Here is a 21112-nt window from a genome sequence, read left to right on the forward strand (position 1 = left end):
CACCTCACATTTTTAAAATTTATTTTTATTTTTTAATTATGGAATGAAATTTGTAATAAATCGTTCATTTGAAAATAAAATTTTAATTGTAATAACATAATCTTTATTAAGTAAAACACAAAATACAGTGTGATTACTAAATACTTACATCGAAATGACAGAATATTTATGATAATAGAAAACTTATACATCAATTTAATTTTTTTGTTAGGTATTTTAGAAATAAAATTTCTGTTGATTAGCCAATTATACCAATCTATATGGTCAAATTACCAAATAATGTATTAATCTCTCATAATAGGAAATATTTGTTGTCATAGATTATAGTTTTATTGGCATCCCTTAATAATTATATTAGTCTTAAACTTTAAAGTTTTTCATACATGAAGAACAAATATCTTAACATACCCATAATATCATTAGAATAGTAAAGAGAACTAATATTGTCAATGGCACCATACATTTCCTGTACATACTTAAGTATATAGTTTAAGAATACATTTGCCGGGCAAAGTGACTTCTTTCAAATTTCTTATATTAAAAAAACATAATTTCTTTCATGTAGCAATACTTTAGAGACATTTAGAGATTTACAACGTCCAAATAACTTTTTAGTTTATTTTAAATATTTATAGTATTTTTGAACATAAAACGTAGTTCCTGCTACGAGATAGAAACTAATTCTAAAATTCTACAATATTAATATAAGTTAAATTATAGTATATAGTTCTAACATATAGATACATAATTGACGAAACGCGTGATTTTAAAGCTTTAAAGTAACATATTGAGTCTTACCGTAATCAATTCCACGATCTACCAATTTTTACCTTTCCCTACCTTGGTGTTACAATTAACCTAATTTCTAAATGAGACAATTTTTAAAAAAGGAATATTAATTATTCAACGCTTTTGTCGCTTAATCGTATCGCTATCAGAAAGTTTATTTTCCTCACTGTAAACTTCAATTTTGAAATCTCTCCTTTACTAAAACTATAGTGAAGTGTAGGTGGCAATCTAAACTTCATTATATTCAAAAGTGTTATTCTCGTAAGTTTCTTTATAAGACAACATATATAGCTTACTACTCACAAAAAATGATTTCATCGTGTAAATACATTTCCGATAGAGCCTACATTGAAATATATTCCTTTTTTAAGAATTGCCCCGTTGTGGATGTCAACTTTAAGAGTAATTTATATGGATACTTTGAGTATATATACTTAAAATTGACTCCGTCTACTATATATAGGCCGTGTGAAACCCTTCGATTATTGACATTTAATATAATATTATATATCTAATGAACTTACTGAGAGAGTATGGAATATAACAAGTCTCCAAAGGATTTAAGCATTATTAAAATATATTATACCTGATATAAACAAAATTCATTGAAATCAATCCGTATTCCATTTCATTTATTTATTATTTTATGCAAATTTAAAAATAAGAAGTTTATAATTGTGTTTAATAGTATATAAATACCTATAATAATAGAAATTTAATTCTAATTAACATAGTTCACGTTTCGATTTTGGAAGCCTTAAAAAACACAAATTGAATAATTTCTGAAGTGTAATCCGACTTCCAGGACTTCCGTCTTTCAAATTTTTTATGTTGCTTCCTCTTACGTATTCTATCTCCCACAATACTTTTAATATCACAGATCCAACAAAAATAAATAAAGTTATTTAAAATACTCTCTGAAAGAGGATGATTGAGTGTTCCAAAATTAAACAAATAACGAATTAAAGTTTCACTTGAGAGACTTATAAAATTGTTAAGTATAACATCAATATTATTCATTAAAAGCTACAAAGGCACGCAAATTATTTCTCAATAGCTCAATGTAAATAAAATCATCTATTTCATTTGAAATGAATTTGTATATAATTTCGCCGTCTTTGCCAGCCCTTATCCCCACATTTTTAACAGCTAACGATGCGAAATTGAATTGAATTACCATCGTACTGAATTAAGTATTTAACGCCTTATGGATAATCTTAATAAAATATTTAACTATTAAAGAAAAGAACACGAGTTCATAGTATTAACAGAAAGTAAAAAGATGTAAATTAATCAGTGACTAAGAAATATTTTATTAATATTAGTTCGTGAAAAATTAGGTCAACGTTTATAGTAACACTTATTTATTATTTAACGAATTATACGATGAAGACAAAATTTGCGCAATTTTATAACTTTTTGCCTAATATTTAATTGCGGTAATTTCATGGCGCTGGATAAAACTACATATTATTGTATATCTGTGAAGTCTAACCACTTCAGTAAGCTGCATCATTAAATTTGGTATGAAACATACTTTCCTAATTAATGTACGATTCATACAAAACAAAACATATTTTATATGCTACTGTCTGCTATAACATAGATTTCTTTGAAGGAAATTACAACTTTTGTTATTTATTAATATTGTTTTATAGAGTATTATTCCTTAAACAACAATTGAATAGACTTTCAATTTACATTTAATAACCTAAGTTAGTATTATTAGAAATCTATATGGAGTAAATACAATTCTATACAATTTCAATAGATGTTATGTAATAGGAATAAATACATATTTTTTAAATTACATCTATATTGGGTACATTGAAATTTACATTAAATAATCTTACCTGAAGATTGACGTGATTCTCTACATATATCTTCCTGAAAATTTTAAGTAGTTAATCCACAGAAAAGTATTCACGTACATAGAAGTACTTTGAAATAAATATTGGCTAATATAGTCTGAAACCAACCCTCGTATTCTTAAAAAAATATATTTATTAATGTCTTCCTAATTAATTAATGAACTGACGACGGGAAATATAAACGGCTATTAATTAAAAATATTTCTAACCACTGACATACAATCCTTGTACGATAAGTAGCTCATGCAACATCAATATTAAACTTTACAGTTTAACGAGCTTTACATTCATATGAGAATTAAAGCGGTCATGCAGAGAGCAAAACCTAACGATTTTAAAATACATTTTGTCATAGTAGTGTAGTTTAGACTTATCTATAAACATGGTTTCATTTATATTCTTTATAAGTTCATGTGTACGTGTTTGTGTGAAAAACTTTATATAACAAATTTAAATCTATGCAAAATGATTTCAAGTTTCGCAGATTTGATTCACAGTAAAATGTTTGGTAGATTTAATTTCATATATCTACGTAAAAGTACTACAGATTACAGCGCTGTTACAATAACAGACTATAAAGTTAGCTGTCATTCTTAAAATTCATAGCGCAAGTTGTTAGTATTAATTGTTATTTATGTATTTACAATAACAGTAGCTTTATTCTGAATGATGCAAATCACTAAATATTTCTAGGCTTAGTTGCCTTAGAATAGTTTAGTAACGATTATTAATAAGGATTTTTTTCATAATAACCTTATTTATATAATAAACTTGATAAAAGTCAATTAAGTTTAATTAGATGTTTTTGCACAGATTTTTGTGCAAAAAGATATATGTCTATACTTTTGCAGTTTTTATAATTTTTTATAAGAGATATATATATGCAATATTTGACACGATATTCTGATCACAGAGTATATTGCTTGGTTTTAAGAGACATAGGATGAAAGTCAATGAAAATTAAGAGAATAAAGAACTTACACTTAGTAGAGGCAACGGGCAGAGTAGCATTGGTGGCAGCCACAGGAGTGATGCTGGGCATAGACGGGGTGCCGCGATATCGAACTAACCAAACATTTGTTTTATGTTATCACCTGCAAACAGCGTTAAGCAAAACATACGCCACGAAGCTTCTAATCTAGCTGTCTTTACTAATGCAGACATTAAATGGACAAGCTAATACAATTGTGTGAGCGATTATACGTAGATTATAAAGCAGTTTATGTAGCGTTTACCCATTATCAATTTATTGTTACAAAAAGTCAAGTAAAATGATTCGGTCAGCTTTATTAGTTTTAAAATCAAATAACTTATTATATGTAGCATGAATATACCTAGTCCAGCCATATATTCTGTTTCTAATGAAAATGCATTTTTCGAATGAAGTAATGTTATATTGTTAAAATCCTACAATCTACATATTTATTAAAGTCTCAGCAAAAAAATACAAACATATTGTATTCAAAATGGTCAACTCTGGCTTTGATACAGGACTTTAATCTGTTTGGCGACGTATCTATGGATTTACGCATTGTTTTCAAGGGAAAATTCGCCACTGCTTGCTCCAAATATTGTTTTAAGATACTCAATGTACTAATGAGTTGAGGTCTGGGCTAGACAAGGGCCAGTCTTCAGTTCTTATAAACTGCGGAACGTTAGTTTCAAGCCAGGCTGGGTAGTTCGTGCATTTTGACCAGGTGCAGAATCCTGCAGGAAAGACCACGGTATATTTTTCAAAAGTGTATTACTGAGAGGTTTCACGACATCATCCAAGACTGTATCTTGTTACACTTTGGTTGAAGCTTTCACGTCTTTTTTTCACAAAAGTGTAGTTTTGTGACTCCTTGATAAGACTTGGTGGGACCAAACCATGACTGACGCAGGATGTAACCATGTTGTACCTTTGCGACTATTGGAGCAGCTTCTTTAGAACTGTGAGCGTACACTTTATTATTTTGCTTATTGTAGTGTTCTTCAATCTTTAAATTTGGTTCATATGTAATCACGATATTTCTGTGCTTTTCACCTGCTTATCACGACAAAACATTTCTTATAAATCAAGATTTTATATTACGCATTAGAGTCCTAGCGAGAATCTTCATTTCTCGCGATGAGATTTTTAGCTTCCTAATGGGGTTTCGACGAATTCCGGCTTTAACAGCATTAATAGCCCTTGTAGTTCTAAAAGCAAGCGGCCGCCCCGATATTTTCTGGTCTTCGACAGAAAAGTGTTGTTATATCTGTTGATAGTACGCTGTACGAAGATACGGCTGATACCAAGCTTTTCAATTGTCTGAAATATGACCGACGGCTCCATACTCACTTTGTGCAGGGCGATCACTGCAATCCTTTCTCCTTTAACACCCCATTTCATATTGTTATTTGATAATGAACACGAAAAATAATATGAAATGGCGCAAAATTTAAATAACAATATTTTTAAAATAATGTACGTATTCCAAAATCAAAACAATTAAAAAGTTGATAAAAAGAAAAGTTTTTATGTAACAGTATTTATGGCCAGAGTAGTTATATTTATACTTACAATGTAAATATTTAATATGAAATCATTCCAAAATACAAATAAGGGTTAAATAATATTGACAATAGTAGATAGTTACGGTGGTATGCTTAACGTTTGAAAGACTCATTTTGATAAAAGAGCGTTTTGTCCTATTTCATCCTCTTAGTTCAAATCGACTTAATTTAAAGGACAAACGACTTTTAAAACGGCAATCTTATCAAGCGTTACGCGATTAAACGTGTTAATGTTCAATTTAATGCCCACATTAAATAAGACATAGAGAAACAGAAAAACACACAACATTTATAGATGGCTAGAAGATTTCAAAGCTTTTATATTGTTTTTAGGTGACAGCCAATACTAACATTGAGACATACCTATACAATTATACATTGATAACATCTACTACACTATTTTTAATACACAACAGTTATTTGTCCAATCAAGCATATTATTTGCATTGTACTAAATTTAGCTTCCATAAATTCTGAACTCAAACCCTGTAACTCACCAAAGAGGAGTCCTATTATCACGATTCCTATTACGCCCATGATGATCATCATCTGAAATATAAACACAAAAATATTATTAAAATTCATAAATGAAAAATCAACAAAGACATTTTTATTAATTCATAACAATGCAATTTACGAACAAAACTTATTTTAAAACAAAGCGCAGGTTGATGTTCAAAATTTATTTTGAGAATTAATGAACGTTTATATTACTGTTTAAACGTAATAGTTATACATATAATAATACCTTTAAATTTTGGAGCCAAAACTTGTTCTTCAAACTCTTTGCTTGCTGCTCAAATTGGGATGCTCCTTGCTGAAGGGCGTCTAAAGAAAAGGCATATTATTTTCCTTCTTGACACGAATATCATTTTGGATTATCAAACGAGTTAAACTTACTGGCTCTATCATCAAGTTCTGATAACTTTGCGTCTCGATCGAGTACTTTTTCAACGTTTGATTTCATTATTTCACAGACCTGAAATTTTAATATTTTGGTAATTCTAGTAACTAATTCTACTACTAATACTACTTTTTTACGAAACTACATTTTCTTGTAGATTATTATTACCTATTTACCTTACCTCATATATCTAATATGTGATATACCTCATCAACTTGGGCCTGTTGCTGCTGCAGCCTCTTCTGGGCTGCAATTTGCTGGGGTGTTCGTGGCCCTCCAACAATCTCTCCATCAGCTCCAGTTTCAGTTTGTGGTGGCGCCAGCCCATCCTGTGTACCGCCTTCTTCCGCCCTAAAATGTGCGATGAAGGTTTTACATAAGTGGGGACTTCACGTCGCCAATTGGGGTCAGAGACCAGTGATATTTCTTTTATGTGTATGTGTTCTGTGAATCCACTTCTAAACAACTGTTTTTTTTTCAGAAATCGTAACCAAGAATTGTTTTAACCCTAATAAAAAATCTCGGCTTGTTGGTATAATCTAACTACCTACCCTAAAAATAATTCTTACCTATCTTTAACTACTACTAAATTATATAAATATATATAATATGTGTCATATTATGTATATTTATTTTATTATATTATATTATTTAATTTATAAATTCCCAAATTTGTAATTACTAAAATCTATATTATCAACACGTTTTTTAGTTCAATGACAATGTCATGATAAAAGTTTATGAATCAATAGCAACTGGCACACTGCCACAGTCCATCATAATGCGGCATTTCTTGTTTACAAAAGCTAGTTGCAGAGTACCAAGGTTATCTGTCCTATTTTTCGTGCATGTCATATGCATAGCATAGTATAATATAAGACGTTAACTCGATATATTTTGAACTAGATTTTTTTATTACTAATGAATTTTATACCAAGGATATTGAAATGAAATGTAAAATTGAAACACGGTAACTAAGACTTTAACTTTACTGCATCGAGTGAAGTAAAAGCATGAATATAATAAGCATAAGCAATTTAAATAATTAAATAAAACTGTCATACTGTATAATTATATTTATATACATTTATTTACATTTTCATGGACGAATCGAGTGTTAATTTACATATAAAATACATACCATTATCTAAAAAACTTGTGCAGTTAATCAATTACTCAATATGACAAACTTTTTAATAAGTGGTACTTACATTTTGACTTGTTAGAGTTAACGAGTAGACACAATGTTGCCGAAAGTGAGCACTGAAAGGAAGAGCTTTCGCCTGAGCTTCAGAATCACGCTTGCCGCAAAGCACGAATAGCCGGCCGCAGTAACATCGCGCACACAATGTTCAAAGTTTCAAAAATGTATCGTATCGATTTCATATGTGCAGTGCTTTATCTAAATTAATTATAAATACATCTATCTACTGTTATAATGACATGCAAATTTGATTAGAGTATTCTCGCTTGCTATGTGTATACCATTGTCGTTATTAACCTTTAGGAATCCTACTCGTACTTTCACTCAAACCTACTAAACATAATTTGGTAAACGCATAAAAACACAAGTTACCGATCACTGTAATAAATGTAAATCATAAATATATTAAATAAAGAAAATAATAATGGCCTAAATTCGAGTATAATAAGGATTACATTAAGTTTATGTCATACTTGTATTTAATACCGATGGTGGCATGAAAGCGTCCTCCATATTCTTCCACTTATCCCTTATTATCGCACCTTTTTCAAATATTTTCCTGCTATCTCAGTTAATTCATCTTACTAGCTTTCCGGTGTGCGTCCACTCTCATGTTTCTTCTGTAAAAATAATTATATTGTTTGAAATATAACTTTATATATAAATCTGTTATAAAACCTTTTCCACCTGACTTTACAAGGACGAGGGCGCGTGCGCGATGCCTGTATTCGGCATCGATTACGTATTGCGCACTCGTGAGGTAGGTCCGGGGTTTGTCGCACGTACTTCACTTCATTAATGAAAAGCTTTCCACACATACACATAAAAGCTTATTACTACTTTTTTCATAACTGATACTCGAATTACTTTATATACACAATTGCAAACCCTACACAATCTATTTCAGGAGATAATACAACTGATAGTATTTTATTAAGCAATAACATTTGGCTATTTAGATATGTCTCCACAATGTTTTTGTGCATGTGTTTTGTTTTGAATACTTAAAAATCATGCATTTTTTTATGTCGTATGTTGCAAATCACAGAAAAAAAATCAATATCACGCGATAGGTTTATAACACTATCACATACTTACAATTTTACCCGATTGAGCTTTGTGAAGTACGTGTTACTTGTTCACGGGTAAACTACTATCAAAATTCTAAGAAAACAAAATATATCCTACATCTTAGACCAAAAATGCATGCAAGTCCTGAACCCGTACCCAATACTTACTTAAATAATTAAGCATTTAAAGAAGACAAAAGTTCAATACATTCGTTTTATCACCAGAGCCTTGTTTAAACCTTGTTGTTGTAATGACTCTACATCGGCACTTAATGCATGTAACAATAAAACAATACAATTTTTAAACGGCTGCGTATGTTCGTATTATATGGATAAGACGTTTATTTACCCATCATGTACACGGAACGTATTTTCGTGGTTTCTCTATACTAAATAATATAGAAAACTTTATAGTAAAACTAAAAGTACGGAAAACCCAAAGTTAAGCAATTTTCGTAATTTACAGGTCTTATCCGAAATATATTAGGAATCGTTGACTTCCGAACTAGAAGTCTAAGTCTACTATTTGATAGTTATAGCTGCTTAAAACTCCGTATTTTTTATTTGTCTTTCAATCATAAATACTAGAAATTTCCAATCCATACAAACCCATCATACGATAAATACATTAAGTATAAATTTTATAAGGCCATTAAAATTAGGGCGGTCGGCCGCGAGCAAATTGTTCTGAGCGGCGGCGCGGACGCACAAAGACCCCCAACTAATCAATTGACTGGCCCCACAGCTCACCGGCAACATAAATCGATATGTTTTTTATTGTAATTACTCCTATTAATTATTGTAAGTGCTTGGATTATAAAAATGGAAATAGATACATAGCTGAAAAATATTTGTCGTATGAAATCCCTGCGGTTCATTGTACAAATTAAAGTCTTATGCTATAGAAAGTTGAGTTCCACCTTTTCTTTCACACCAATTAAAATACATGTATAAATTTGAAAACGAGTTTAAATGTTTGTTATTTATACTTAAATCACTTCCCAAAGAACAATTTTTTCCAACGCCGATAAAAAATAGAAGTTTCACTGCAAAAACTAATTTATATATAAAGCAAAGTTTTAAATATACTTTACTTCTGTATAAATTCTGAGCTAATGAACGATTATGTATGTGTACTTAAATCCAATAATAATAATAATACTGAACTAAACAAATGCTGAGTTTTGTTTTTCAATAACTCCAGCCCGAGGCAGAGCGCTGGGCTAATTCATTCATTTGAAGAATATTAAATTAATTAAACAACTGTAATAATTTGTTATTCGTATAAGGCTTTTGTTAGAGTATATTAATTACAGATGATGATTTTCTTTCATTTAAAGAAGATTAATGTGCCTGTAACAGAATAGTAGACACAATACGAAAAGTGTTGTGATGCAAGACTACAAGAGATTTTTTTAATTTAATTACTTGCGGCGCGTAGTGAAAAATGACGGCGCATGTAAAAATCCAGAGTCCTCAGGTAAAATAGGAGAAGAGCTTTTATAAGTTTCAATGTAAGTACTTATCGTACATAGACACTCACTCTTTCTCACACCATCACTGTATTGTTTAGACTATATAACAAATTTGTCATATATATTTAGTGAATACACACATATTATTATTTATATTTCCAGGTTCAGGAAAACTGATATGACATTTCGCTATTATTAACAAAAGGCTCGTTCTCTAACCTAAGAATATATATTCCTTGTCCAGGCCAAAACCTAAATTTTTATTTTATTAATTTACACTTCGTTGCAGCAATACAGAAATACAGCTTATTTAGAAAAACGATCTGTTTCAGGCAACTACTGTGAGACAAAACTAACTAAAGGCAAAACTAAACCTACATAAGCCGTAGAATAGCTTAGACTAAACTATTGTTCCATTAGTTTAGTTTATGTATTAAAACAGTCAAAGGAGCAATAATAAAAAGGACACTTGAAAAAGAAAAGGGCACATGAAGAACATAAACTTTCATGTACCTCCTAACACATATGAATATTTTTCTGTCTCTTGTCTTCAGATACTTTGCCGTATTTAAGGTCCTCTTAATTAAAGGTACACAGTTTGTAGAATGCAACCGTGGTCCTGATGTTCGAAGGTCAAAGTTAAGTCAACTGGCATTCTATTCACAATTAGTCCGGCTAACCCACAACTAGGCGCAGTAAATAAATCTAAGCTTTGTCCACAAAATTAGCGTGTCTTGGCTAAGTGCTGACCGATCCTTGTTAACTTTTTAGGTTAACAAGACGTCGTATTTACGTATCGCTATCGCGTTTTGCTCCGTTTAGGTCAAATATTTATGAATCTGCTTCATAATAAAAACTTGTTATTCCACTGGCCTGCGACATATTTATATTCCATATAAAAATTAAGTAAGTTAAGTTAAAAGTGTAGTAGGCAGACATATTTATTTCAGGTTCAAAACCCGATGATGCGAAGAAAAAAACTAAAATACATAAGTTAGTGATTGTGTTGGTTGTTCTTGTTAGATAATGGTTGTTCTCGTTACCTTACTTCAAGAAACTTCCAGCGCTCCCTGTCCCTGGCTTGACATGACAACTCATGTCGACAAATATTCATACAAATTTAGTTTTCGACTTTTACAAACTGCTGTTAATGCATCTTGACTAAGCCCCCAGTACCAACTCCCGCCAATTGCTAGCAAGTAAACATAAATAAAATGAATATAATAATATATTTAGTTTTCGTTAGTGTGTGAGTGACCTTATATATTTTAAAATTAATAATTAACAAATAATTGATAGGTAGTAATAGTCTATAGATAGTATTTTAAAGTAGCCACGCGGCTACCGTAACAAATTTGACATAACATTTCCATTTGAAGTGTCAATATTTGAAAAAAGACGCCGACTTTGATATTTGTTGCCATGTTTAAATAGTTTCGAGGAGCAATCTGTCCGACGTAATAAATATACGTCAATATTGTCATATGTATGTATCGTAGTACATGAGTTATTAGTTCGGTATGAAGTGATATCTTATTAAATTTAGGTACTGAGGTATTCAAAATTTAATTAAAACATCTATGTTTTATCCAGTCTTTCGCAAATATAATACATATATCTGCATTTTAACCGCATATAAAAAGAAAGTAAGGAAAATATTAATTATAAAATATAATTTTGGTCTTAATACTTCAGTCTTGACATTAATTAAAACGTATGACAATTGACAAAGACTTGTGATTATATTGTTGAAACTCTTTTGTTTTCTTTGCGTAAGTGCATGCCGTTGCATTATAACGATAGTATGTATATATATATATACATACTATACAAATATTTACCGTGACTTTGTTAAGGAGTGTCACCCTATGTCAGTTTCAGACAAATTTCGGCTCACATTATCACTTACATGGTAATCGGGTGCGCGCAACATCTGTTTAAATAAGGCAACCAGGAAATTCGTTTCCTTTAAATGTATGAGCTTTTATTACTGCAGAAAAGCTCTCCCTAAAGATACTTTATTTACTAGAGGTGATTATTTAAATAACTTCTACTTAACAGAAATGAATTCTAATAATCAAGGATGGACTTGGAGTACGTTCAGTTCAGCGAGCGGAATTACTCTACTTATAGTAATATTTGTATATTGATGGACCGGCTAACACACACATTACATGTCACACTAATAATTATCTTTATAGACAAAGAGACCAGACGTTTATGTCCAACACCAACTTATACCAGAAATTGACCAAAGTAGGAATTAACCAAAGTATCATTAAATTAAAAGCGCTTAATCATAAGAACCACGTGGTAGAAAATCAACGGACACAACGATAATATTCCGATTTCTGTAACAGATTTCATGGAATTATTCAAAACCGCTTCCTCGATTAATTTGCCAGCTACTAATAAACAAGTCTGTTGATCTTCCGACCATTTCACAGCAAATATTTTCCACTGTAGAGCCATTAATTGAGTATTGTACGGGTAATGGAGCCGAGCCTATCTATAACGACCCGTTTGAGAATTATTGGGTGCCAGCTCAAGATATCGTCTTTCGAGAATGACGTCTGGAAAATTGTATAAGTTCACGGAAGGAATTAAACAGCTAGGCTCATCTATAGCATTTCATATATTTTTTTTACATAAGTAAAGATTTCCTTTCGAAAAAAAATCGAATACATGTTCAAGTATTTGATTTTTTTCGTGAAAATCATACTTTACTAAATATTGCACATTCAACACATATTCTAATAAAGTTTTTATTTAATTGTCTATAATAATTAATAAATTGGACTTTTAATAAGATTTTTTTAGATTATTATAATCGGTTAACGCAGAAATTCTGTCTGTGAGGTAAATCCACAGCAATTGACAAGTAACACAGCAGCGAGTTTTAAAAAACACAAAGATTTTGTAACATTGGCAAGATTACTAAGTAAATATTTGACGCAAATACTAAGACAGAGTACTAGGAATGTGTTGTAGTTACTCGCGATGACAAATACTGGAGACTTCATATTTTTTTAAAACACTTTTACAAAATAAAGAAATGAATCTTTTCGTTTTATTTTGGGTAAATTTTATTGGAGTATTTTTGCTTTATAGACTTAACTAGTTATAATTTTATTTACACTGCATATTAAAAATCTAAATATTACAGGGAAGGTGAAATGAAAATAACTATGTACTATATTCTACATCCACATTTAAAAAAAACAAACAACAAATAAGGAAACGGAAGGGAACGGAACGGAAAGGAACTTTAAAATATACTTTCTTAAGCCTTTTTTATTGACAATTACTTTTCAAGATTATCTTTGCTTTAGACAATACGAGTATTCCATAGGATTATTTAACTCGTACTTAGAGTTAGGAAGTAAATCTGGTATTAGCTGTACGTCAGTCATATTATAATAAAATTTATTTGCCACTAACAAAAGCCATGTAGCTACTGCTTTATCTATACTGTGCCCTCTCAGAAGCGGCGGCTTCATACTTGCACACATCTAGCTTTACGTGGCGGTATTCTGGAATGAATATAAAAGAGATTTTAGTTATAAAATAAAGGCGAAAAAGTTCTAATTGTCATTTGTGTATCGACGTAATAATCTGTTCCACTGTTCATTATTATATCAATGGAGTTTAAATAAGATCACATTTCCCCTAGGTCTCAAACCTCGCGGAGTAAATAGGGGAAGATATGCCTATCTTCTACGTCTAATTGAGTCCCACATACCCCTGTAACTTTGGGGGACAAGCGCAAATGCATTACCACCAGACAATATTTTACGTTTCAAAGAATGTGCGTTGACAATGTCAAATTAAACGACACGCGAATAACGGATTAAAATTATATTATGATGATGAACAACTTCGGTCATCAAAATCGTTCCTAAATTAAGGAACTTTAGTAGTAATAGCCTGTGTTCATAGCGCGCTCATAGTATGAGACTACATAGTGGCAGACCATAGTGTTAAGAGGTAAAGAAATTCCCATTTGTATGTTGACAATAAAATGAGACACGGGCTATGCTTTTGGGTATAGTTATCAAAATTTTCCGTAGTGAAGAGAAAAATCTACATGCGAGTTTAAGTAAGTAGATGCGAATAATAATTTTTCCTCTGCGAGCAGTAAACTACCACAGGGATCTAATTAAATTTGTTTGAAATTTTCTTTTTATTATTTTTAATTATCATTATTATTAAATGAAATGAATGACGGAGAGTTTATTGCCAGTTCTTCTCGCCCGTTCTACGCCCTTGATTTAAGAACGGGCAGTAAATGTAAAATTAGAGGCATTTTATATGTATTTCTTTATTAACGTTCATAAGTGTACATTGTGTTACATAAATGAATAAATTATTTTTGAATTTATTACTATGTACGTTAAGACTATTGTAAATACTGTAAATCTGTGTGTCATCATAAATATATGTATGCGTTATAAATAGCAGTAATAACTTAGAATCGTATACTTACGTTTCTTCTCATCACAGTTGTACTCATATAGATCGCAGTTGTCATTGAACATTCTAGAAATACCTAAAGAATCCTGCCCGCAAATTGCCACAAAGTCATGCTGACACTGGTCGGCCATTTTGCAGAAATTTATTACCTGGTAGACAAATTTTCGTTACAAATACTATAAATTACAATATCTCAATAGAGGAAATAGCTTGAACGCCTTTACGCTATTGTTCTCATGACAATTACAAATAGAAAACAGAAACAAAATAGAGAAATTACAAATAAATTGTACAGAAATTACTTTCAAGATAAGAATTGCTGTTTGCATATGTAATACTAGCTTCAATTATAATTATACCAAAATCAATGTACTAATAATGTATTTCTATTTTTTCCTATAGAGCTAGGGACTATTTATTCAAGCGTATAAGAATTTCATAAATAGTCCATGTGCCATTGTACGTTCTTTTATATTTTAATTTGACGTTAGCTCTTTGATGACACTTGTGTGTTCAAGGCTTAAAGCTTATTTCATCCCATTTTTTTTAATATTCATTATTTCTATATATATATATATATATATATATATATATATATATATATATATATATAGTGGTACGTAGCCAGTGTTGGAATAACATATATAAAGAAGGCCATAATAATTTTTTAAAAAATATCTCAAAATTAATTCATAATACTACACGATTCCTTGATTACTTTACTACTGTACTTGAGCAGTGTTGGCTTCAACGTGCGACTCTTATCCCTGAGGTCGTAGGTTCGATCCCCAGCAGTGCTCTAAAGTTTTTTTCTATGTGTGCATTTAATATTTGCTCGACTTTTAAAGAAAATATGGAATTAAACTTCTTTGAGGCTTGCCTTAGACCCAAAAACTCGACGGCGTGTATCAGGCTGATCACCTACTTGCCTATTTAATTGACAAATGATCACGAAACAAATACAGAAATCTGAGGCTCAGACCCAAAAAAGGTTGTAACGCCACTGATTTATTTATTTAAAGAAACTGTACTTACTGGTTCTAACGGGAAGAAGTAATCTTCCGCTTCTATTTCAACGTGGCTCCATACTTCTTCTGCTATCACTAAAATTATTAAACCTGTAACAAAATTAAGATATCAAACCAAATACTTCTAATAATATATTTTTTAAATTACTTACTCGGTAGTAGCTTTTTAAATATCATTCTAATAACAATTGCACAACTGAACGTTACCAGACCTAGTTAGAATCTAAACGACTCTAGGTTACCAAAGACAGGATATAAAATCATAACATAGGTTATGTTGAAAGACGTAGAACATAAATAATCAATAGGTATATTCGTAACACGTAAGACAAGAGAAATTTTCAATAATTAATAAATATTTGACAGTATGAAAAAGACTTTAACAACTTGGAGTAAAATAACTTTAATTTACAAGTTTCTTTAATCTATCTAAAATCTATAGTTTAAAATATTTTTCTTTATACGTTAGTCACGTGACTAGTCGAATCTAAGATGTCGTACCATGCTTATAAATAAGATGTAGTAGTTTTTGTGTATTTTGGTTAAAATTGGCGAAATAATGATCGGGAGTTCATGTTTTTTTAAAAAAATGTATGCTTAAAAAAATAAATAAAATTACGGTAAAAAGTTATCGAAATGATTTATCATATAATGGTCAAATAATAAATCCTAAATCGTATAGGGATCCATTACATACACAAAATTACTTCTTATCAGGTCTTCGTAAATTATAATATTAGAAGGTTAATCTAAAAACGAAGCATCTTTATCAATGTATATAAATGATGTTGGCACTGATTATCATTTGTAATATATTTTACACAAAAATCACTTTAAAAATTTTACACAAATCGCAGAATCCTAAACACACAAAACTGAACGTTTGTTAACGGGTTTAGAAATACGTTACATCATAGGAACTGGTGCGACGCCATCTTGCATAGAAAAGCGTTTTGGCGGGTTCTTTATGATAAATTAAATTTTTTAACGCCAATATTAAAGATAATAATTTGTATAAGTTCCATAGTGATTAATAAATACTCTGAACTTGTTTTTAAAATCTTGTCAAATAGCCTATACTATAATAAGGAATATATAGATTCCACTAACGCTTCGACTGCGACTAAATCAGGTTTTGTAACTAAATCACACGACATGTTTCGTTGATCCATAATTAAGTAGAAAATAGGTAACATGCTTTAAAACAAATTTAGAAACAGTACATAAGCATACAAAATGTCTAAAGTTTGTATGTCTAAAGGATCACCGATTCTTAAGATCAAAAATTCTATTAAGTCTATGAAGAACCAAATGTTGCTAATACGTTGTAGTTATTAATACACATTAGTTATTAATCACAACATGAACGCATCGGATATTATCATTTACCAGCTCAATACTAAACGAGGATGTGGTTTAACATCATCATTTATTGTAAGTATTAACGATAGGTAGCTAGGTCTGACGTTTGATATATATCCTTTTTTACATAATAGGCGGCAAACGTGAACTTTAACTTTTCAGAAGCATTTCTGAAAATCCTAATCTAATCTAGTAATGTTCTACGCTACCCTTCACTAACTTACCTTTGGCTTGCGAAAAATAATTTTTGGGTAATCAATTTCGATAAAAATGGTCATGTGACAAAGCGTGATCTAATGTCATTCCCTCTTAAAAGTGATTTTGTCACAAGCCCCTTGAGGTCGTAACGTTATTCTGCCAAAAGTCAGTCTGTGACTATTGTCTGTTTTGGCGGGAAATTGATATGTAAATAAGAAACTTAATACAACAAATCATAATAATTATATTTAGTGACCTTGTTTAATTAATTTAATTTAAAAAAGGATAAAATTTAACCTACTTTAGTGTCAAGTCGAAATAATATTATTGAAAATAATAATTTACCTATTTGCTATAGAGTGAGTGTAATTGATAACATTTAGTCTATGATATTGATTCACACTATTTTTTTTTATATAGATGGTTTAATTTATTTTTAAATAACGAAATTTTCTTGTTACTATAAGTTTATTTATCGAAAAAAACTCCTTTGTATTCTACAAAATAAAGATTATATACTAAAATAATTCAATTCAATTCATAGAAGTGTGCAACTTTTCATCAATGTTTTCTTATGACGTAATCCCGCAAAAATTGTCGTCCGTAACCCTTTTTTTTAATCATCTGCATTATTAGTTTATGAGTGGGTGCCAAAAACAACGTAAGACTTAGCTTTAAGGTCTCCTGACCAGGCCATAAAATTAAAAAAAAACAACGACGTATTTTTATTGAATATTATCTACCTATAATATCAAGATAACATTTTATAATAGTTGTTCAAAATAATTATTAGTGTTGCTTGTTCAGGCATGCTTTGGATTCGCCTCATAACTTCCATTTGGTGTCATCTTCCAGAACACGCTTCGACACCTTCGGTAATTTTTTAAAATATATTAATAATAAAATAAGATTATGCAACATCTTAACCATAGTTGGCTAGCGTCGCGAGGCGTTGAGCTTACCACAGGTTCATAGACTGCGAATTTTACCTAAAAGTCTGCAAAATATTTTATTGACATTGGATTGCAAAGTTATACAATACAAAATAATAATTACAATTATGTAAATTACTCATCTCTTAATTAAATAACATAAATGATTTATTTCATATTTATTCGCAACAGTAGTTATCTAAAGATCTTAAAAGCTCTATTGTGTTTGCGTAAACTTTGACATAAAACTTAATTAATGTGCAGTGATACAGTAATAGATTATATTTAATGTAAGTGGATATCATTGAAATGTGTACTTAATTATATTTATCGGTGTTTATTAACATAAATGATGTAATTGTTTGCGGCTAAGCGGATGTTATGGCAATATTACAAACTTAAAAGCCCTAGCTTAAGTCATTTGACGTACCAATACTTTATTATTTTGTATTTGGCTTTTTACGTAATAAAACTAACGATATCAAAAAGATCATTATTCCTATAGTAGTATCGTATCGGTACTTACGATATAGTATCGTATTGTTATCTCCTATAACTCACTTAATTTTATACTAGAAAGTGGATTTAGTGTACACCTAAGAGGGCACGGTATATAAGTGGCCCATTTGTCCATCACTGAGTCCACGGTTTTTATGAAAAATAAGTAGACGTTTATTTTGTAAAGTTACGAAACGGCAAAATAAATCTCTACGTCTATTGTCAAATGATTCCAAGTTTAATTCGTTGGACTGTTAACATCCCTTGTGATGTTTGTTTAAAATTTCAGAATAAAATCGACCAATTCTGTAGTCTTGCGGACACATGTATTCACGATACGATACCAATATGCGGACGAATGGGCGAAGAAACGAGAACGTTTCTCGATCTTTGCGATTTGTTGGAGTTCGCTTGCGATACCAATCAAGGTAAAGTTAACGAGACATAAATTATCACGTGTTTACTGATAATATTTACGTTTAAGAGGGGGTTTTGAAAATAGAAAATTCAATTAAAATTTTGCCGAGAACACTGCACAACATTGTATTGAACTTGTGAACTTTTTTATTTCAGTGTACGCGCACGTAGATGACATGGAAGGATGTCCAGTATTTAAGTTTTAAATTTCTGTATAATTTTATGATGCTTTCAAGTTAATTTAGTATATATTTAAATTAAATTAATTAATATAAAAATTAATAGAAATCTGTGCTATTGTATATGTTTGCAATTTTTACACCTGCACGAGTGTATAGTAAAACAAATAGTTTTACCTAAAATCTTGATAGTAACAAAGAGGTTGTTAGCTTATAGCTTATATTTAAGTCATATTGAATTAAATATAACATAAATTTAATTAATTATGCACTTATTAAAACGCACATGAGCCTTAGGCATTGAATAAACCTAACATCTTTTTTCTTCAACGTCTTTACTTAAATATGTACCATTACCGTAATATGTGGGTCTGACCTGAGAAAAATGATAGAGATAGACTTATGTGGAATAATATGTAACAAAAAGAGATGGTATAAGCTAAGTAACAGGTTACGGCAGATGGAATAAGTATAGCGAATGCAGTAAGGTACAGTAAAGTTCGATTGCACCATTGTTCTGCTGAAAATAAACTCTAGTTAAACAATGATTAAGGTATGGATACATCATTCAATATCTGTTATTTATATATATATATATTTAAAAAGCGTTGTTATGTATGAAAATGTCATGTTACATATAATGTTGCCTAGTGTTAATGACACAAACAACAGTATTAATATTTAATTTTTTTAATATTCTTATTTATATTTAAATAGGACATTAATACATATTTCTAATTCGCCGATTTTTGCGTGCTTTTGTTTAACTGATAGCGGAGCAACCGGCCCAAAGTATCCGTGAGAAAGGTACAATTTGAACAAGCCATAATTAGCGTTGCATTAAATCACCGGTCGGCTTGCCCGCCCGCGATTTCGTTGATTAGCTACCCAGGGTCAAGTTCAGAACTTGGAGCAGAGGTCAAGGACACCGCCCAAAAGCTTTATAAACTTTTTCGTTAAAATTCTGAATGACTTTGTTAAGAATTTACACAGTTGCGTCGTCTCAAAACTAAGCTACTAAAATATCATAAATAAGCACAGGACAGTCAAAAGACTTGTAAGCTTCAGATATAGTTGGTATGGTATGGAGGGTATGGCATCTTGACTAAATTAAGTACGTGTTAAATTATTAATGTTAATGTATCACGCGTTTATTCAGTTATAAAAAAATCCAAGAAAGAATAAATCATAAGTACATAATAGATTCCAAAGCCACAGAGTTCAACAGCCTTTTAAAAAATAATTTCAATTATGATAATTATAACTAACGTTATTCGTAAATACAATTTTAAAACGTAACAGACATATAACTAATGAAATATAACTCTTTACTCTCTAACCTATGAATATTATAACTTTACTTAGTACTCACCCCCGTGGGTAAGGACAGATAAGATGCAATCGCTCAGCGTTTAGTCAAAAATTGTCCAAAACCAGAGCACCCAGAGATTCTGGGTATACTGATAGGCATCGGCTAGTTTAATAATCTGTCGGGTTCTTTGTCTATTGTTTACATTAGGGTGGGACGTGATTTTGTAAATCATGCCGGCACCTTTGGTGGACCTCCCTGCTGTTATTAGTAAGCCGATTGGCTAGTTATAGGCTGATTGAAATTTTATTTAAGGTTATTAAACAAAGAGTTTGTTTTCAAGTTCAGAATTATCTAATGCGCACTAAAACCTTTACTGAGTCTGGATTTAAGACCTTTACTTGACTTTGTTGAGTTTTGTTAATGATCAATTATTTACGGCTCGGATTTACACAAGATAATAGAAAATATATAAATTTTATATAGATCCTAGTATTGCAATAAAACTTTTTCTTGATTATTATTATTAAATCAGTTATGTTTTTCTCATTTCGACTACAAGTACACCCACTATCTAAATGGTATAACTATATAACGTAAAACCCAAATAATTTATTAGGATTTATTTTATATACTACACTTAACTAAAGTTTCTAAGCCAAAAACCAATAAGTAAACACCATGTATAAGGGTGGCCCATCGCACGTGTCGCAGTTTAGGCGGCGCGTGAGCAGCGCGCTAATGACCTTACGTTACCGGACGTCACCCACGCTTTGATACACCGAGGATCGGAAGAGGCTTTACCGCATCAGGTGTGTGGGATCGCTTGGGCTAGGTCAAGTATACTCTAAAACACATTTGTAGC

General features: G+C 30.7%; 3 protein-coding genes across 6 annotated transcripts; 1 reads left to right on the forward strand and 2 right to left on the reverse strand.

The window, feature by feature from the left end:
* Positions 1 to 221: 221 nt before the first annotated feature.
* Positions 222 to 7403, reverse strand: LOC123712498 (synaptobrevin-1-like). Of its 3 annotated transcripts, XM_045665623.1 has the most exons (7): positions 7314 to 7403; positions 6309 to 6453; positions 6099 to 6177; positions 5947 to 6026; positions 5696 to 5747; positions 3642 to 3725; positions 222 to 2676 (listed from the first exon to the last, which is right to left on the reverse strand). In XM_045665623.1, coding segments are annotated over exons 1-7 (444 nt in total). In that variant the 5' UTR covers positions 7316 to 7403; the 3' UTR covers positions 222 to 2674. The 3 variants fall into 3 exon arrangements, with proteins under 3 accessions (XP_045521579.1, XP_045521572.1, XP_045521588.1); XM_045665616.1 differs by lacking the exon at positions 222 to 2676 and having other exon boundaries at positions 3550 to 3725; XM_045665632.1 differs by lacking the exon at positions 222 to 2676 and having other exon boundaries at positions 3593 to 3754.
* Positions 7404 to 12695: 5292 nt separating this feature from the next.
* On the reverse strand, positions 12696 to 15568 carry LOC123711371. Its single transcript, XM_045663932.1, has 4 exons — positions 15505 to 15568; positions 15360 to 15442; positions 14338 to 14473; positions 12696 to 13384 (listed from the first exon to the last, which is right to left on the reverse strand). The coding sequence occupies exons 1-4, from the start codon at positions 15527 to 15529 to the stop codon at positions 13314 to 13316; spliced, it is 315 nt and encodes a 104-aa protein (XP_045519888.1). The 5' UTR covers positions 15530 to 15568; the 3' UTR covers positions 12696 to 13313.
* Positions 13724 to 19161, forward strand: LOC123711374. 2 transcript variants are annotated; one of them, XM_045663952.1, is made up of 4 exons: positions 13724 to 13838; positions 17720 to 17787; positions 18632 to 18770; positions 18916 to 19161. In XM_045663952.1, the coding sequence occupies exons 2-4, from the start codon at positions 17722 to 17724 to the stop codon at positions 18963 to 18965; spliced, it is 255 nt and encodes an 84-aa protein (XP_045519908.1). In that variant the 5' UTR covers positions 13724 to 13838; positions 17720 to 17721; the 3' UTR covers positions 18966 to 19161. The 2 variants fall into 2 exon arrangements, with proteins under 2 accessions (XP_045519908.1, XP_045519901.1); XM_045663945.1 differs by lacking the exon at positions 13724 to 13838 and adding an exon at positions 16742 to 16786.
* Positions 19162 to 21112: the final 1951 nt, after the last annotated feature.

Source organism: Pieris brassicae, chromosome 1 (genome assembly GCF_905147105.1).
Source record: "Pieris brassicae chromosome 1, ilPieBrab1.1, whole genome shotgun sequence".
NCBI classification, from domain to species: Eukaryota; Metazoa; Arthropoda; class Insecta; order Lepidoptera; family Pieridae; genus Pieris; species Pieris brassicae.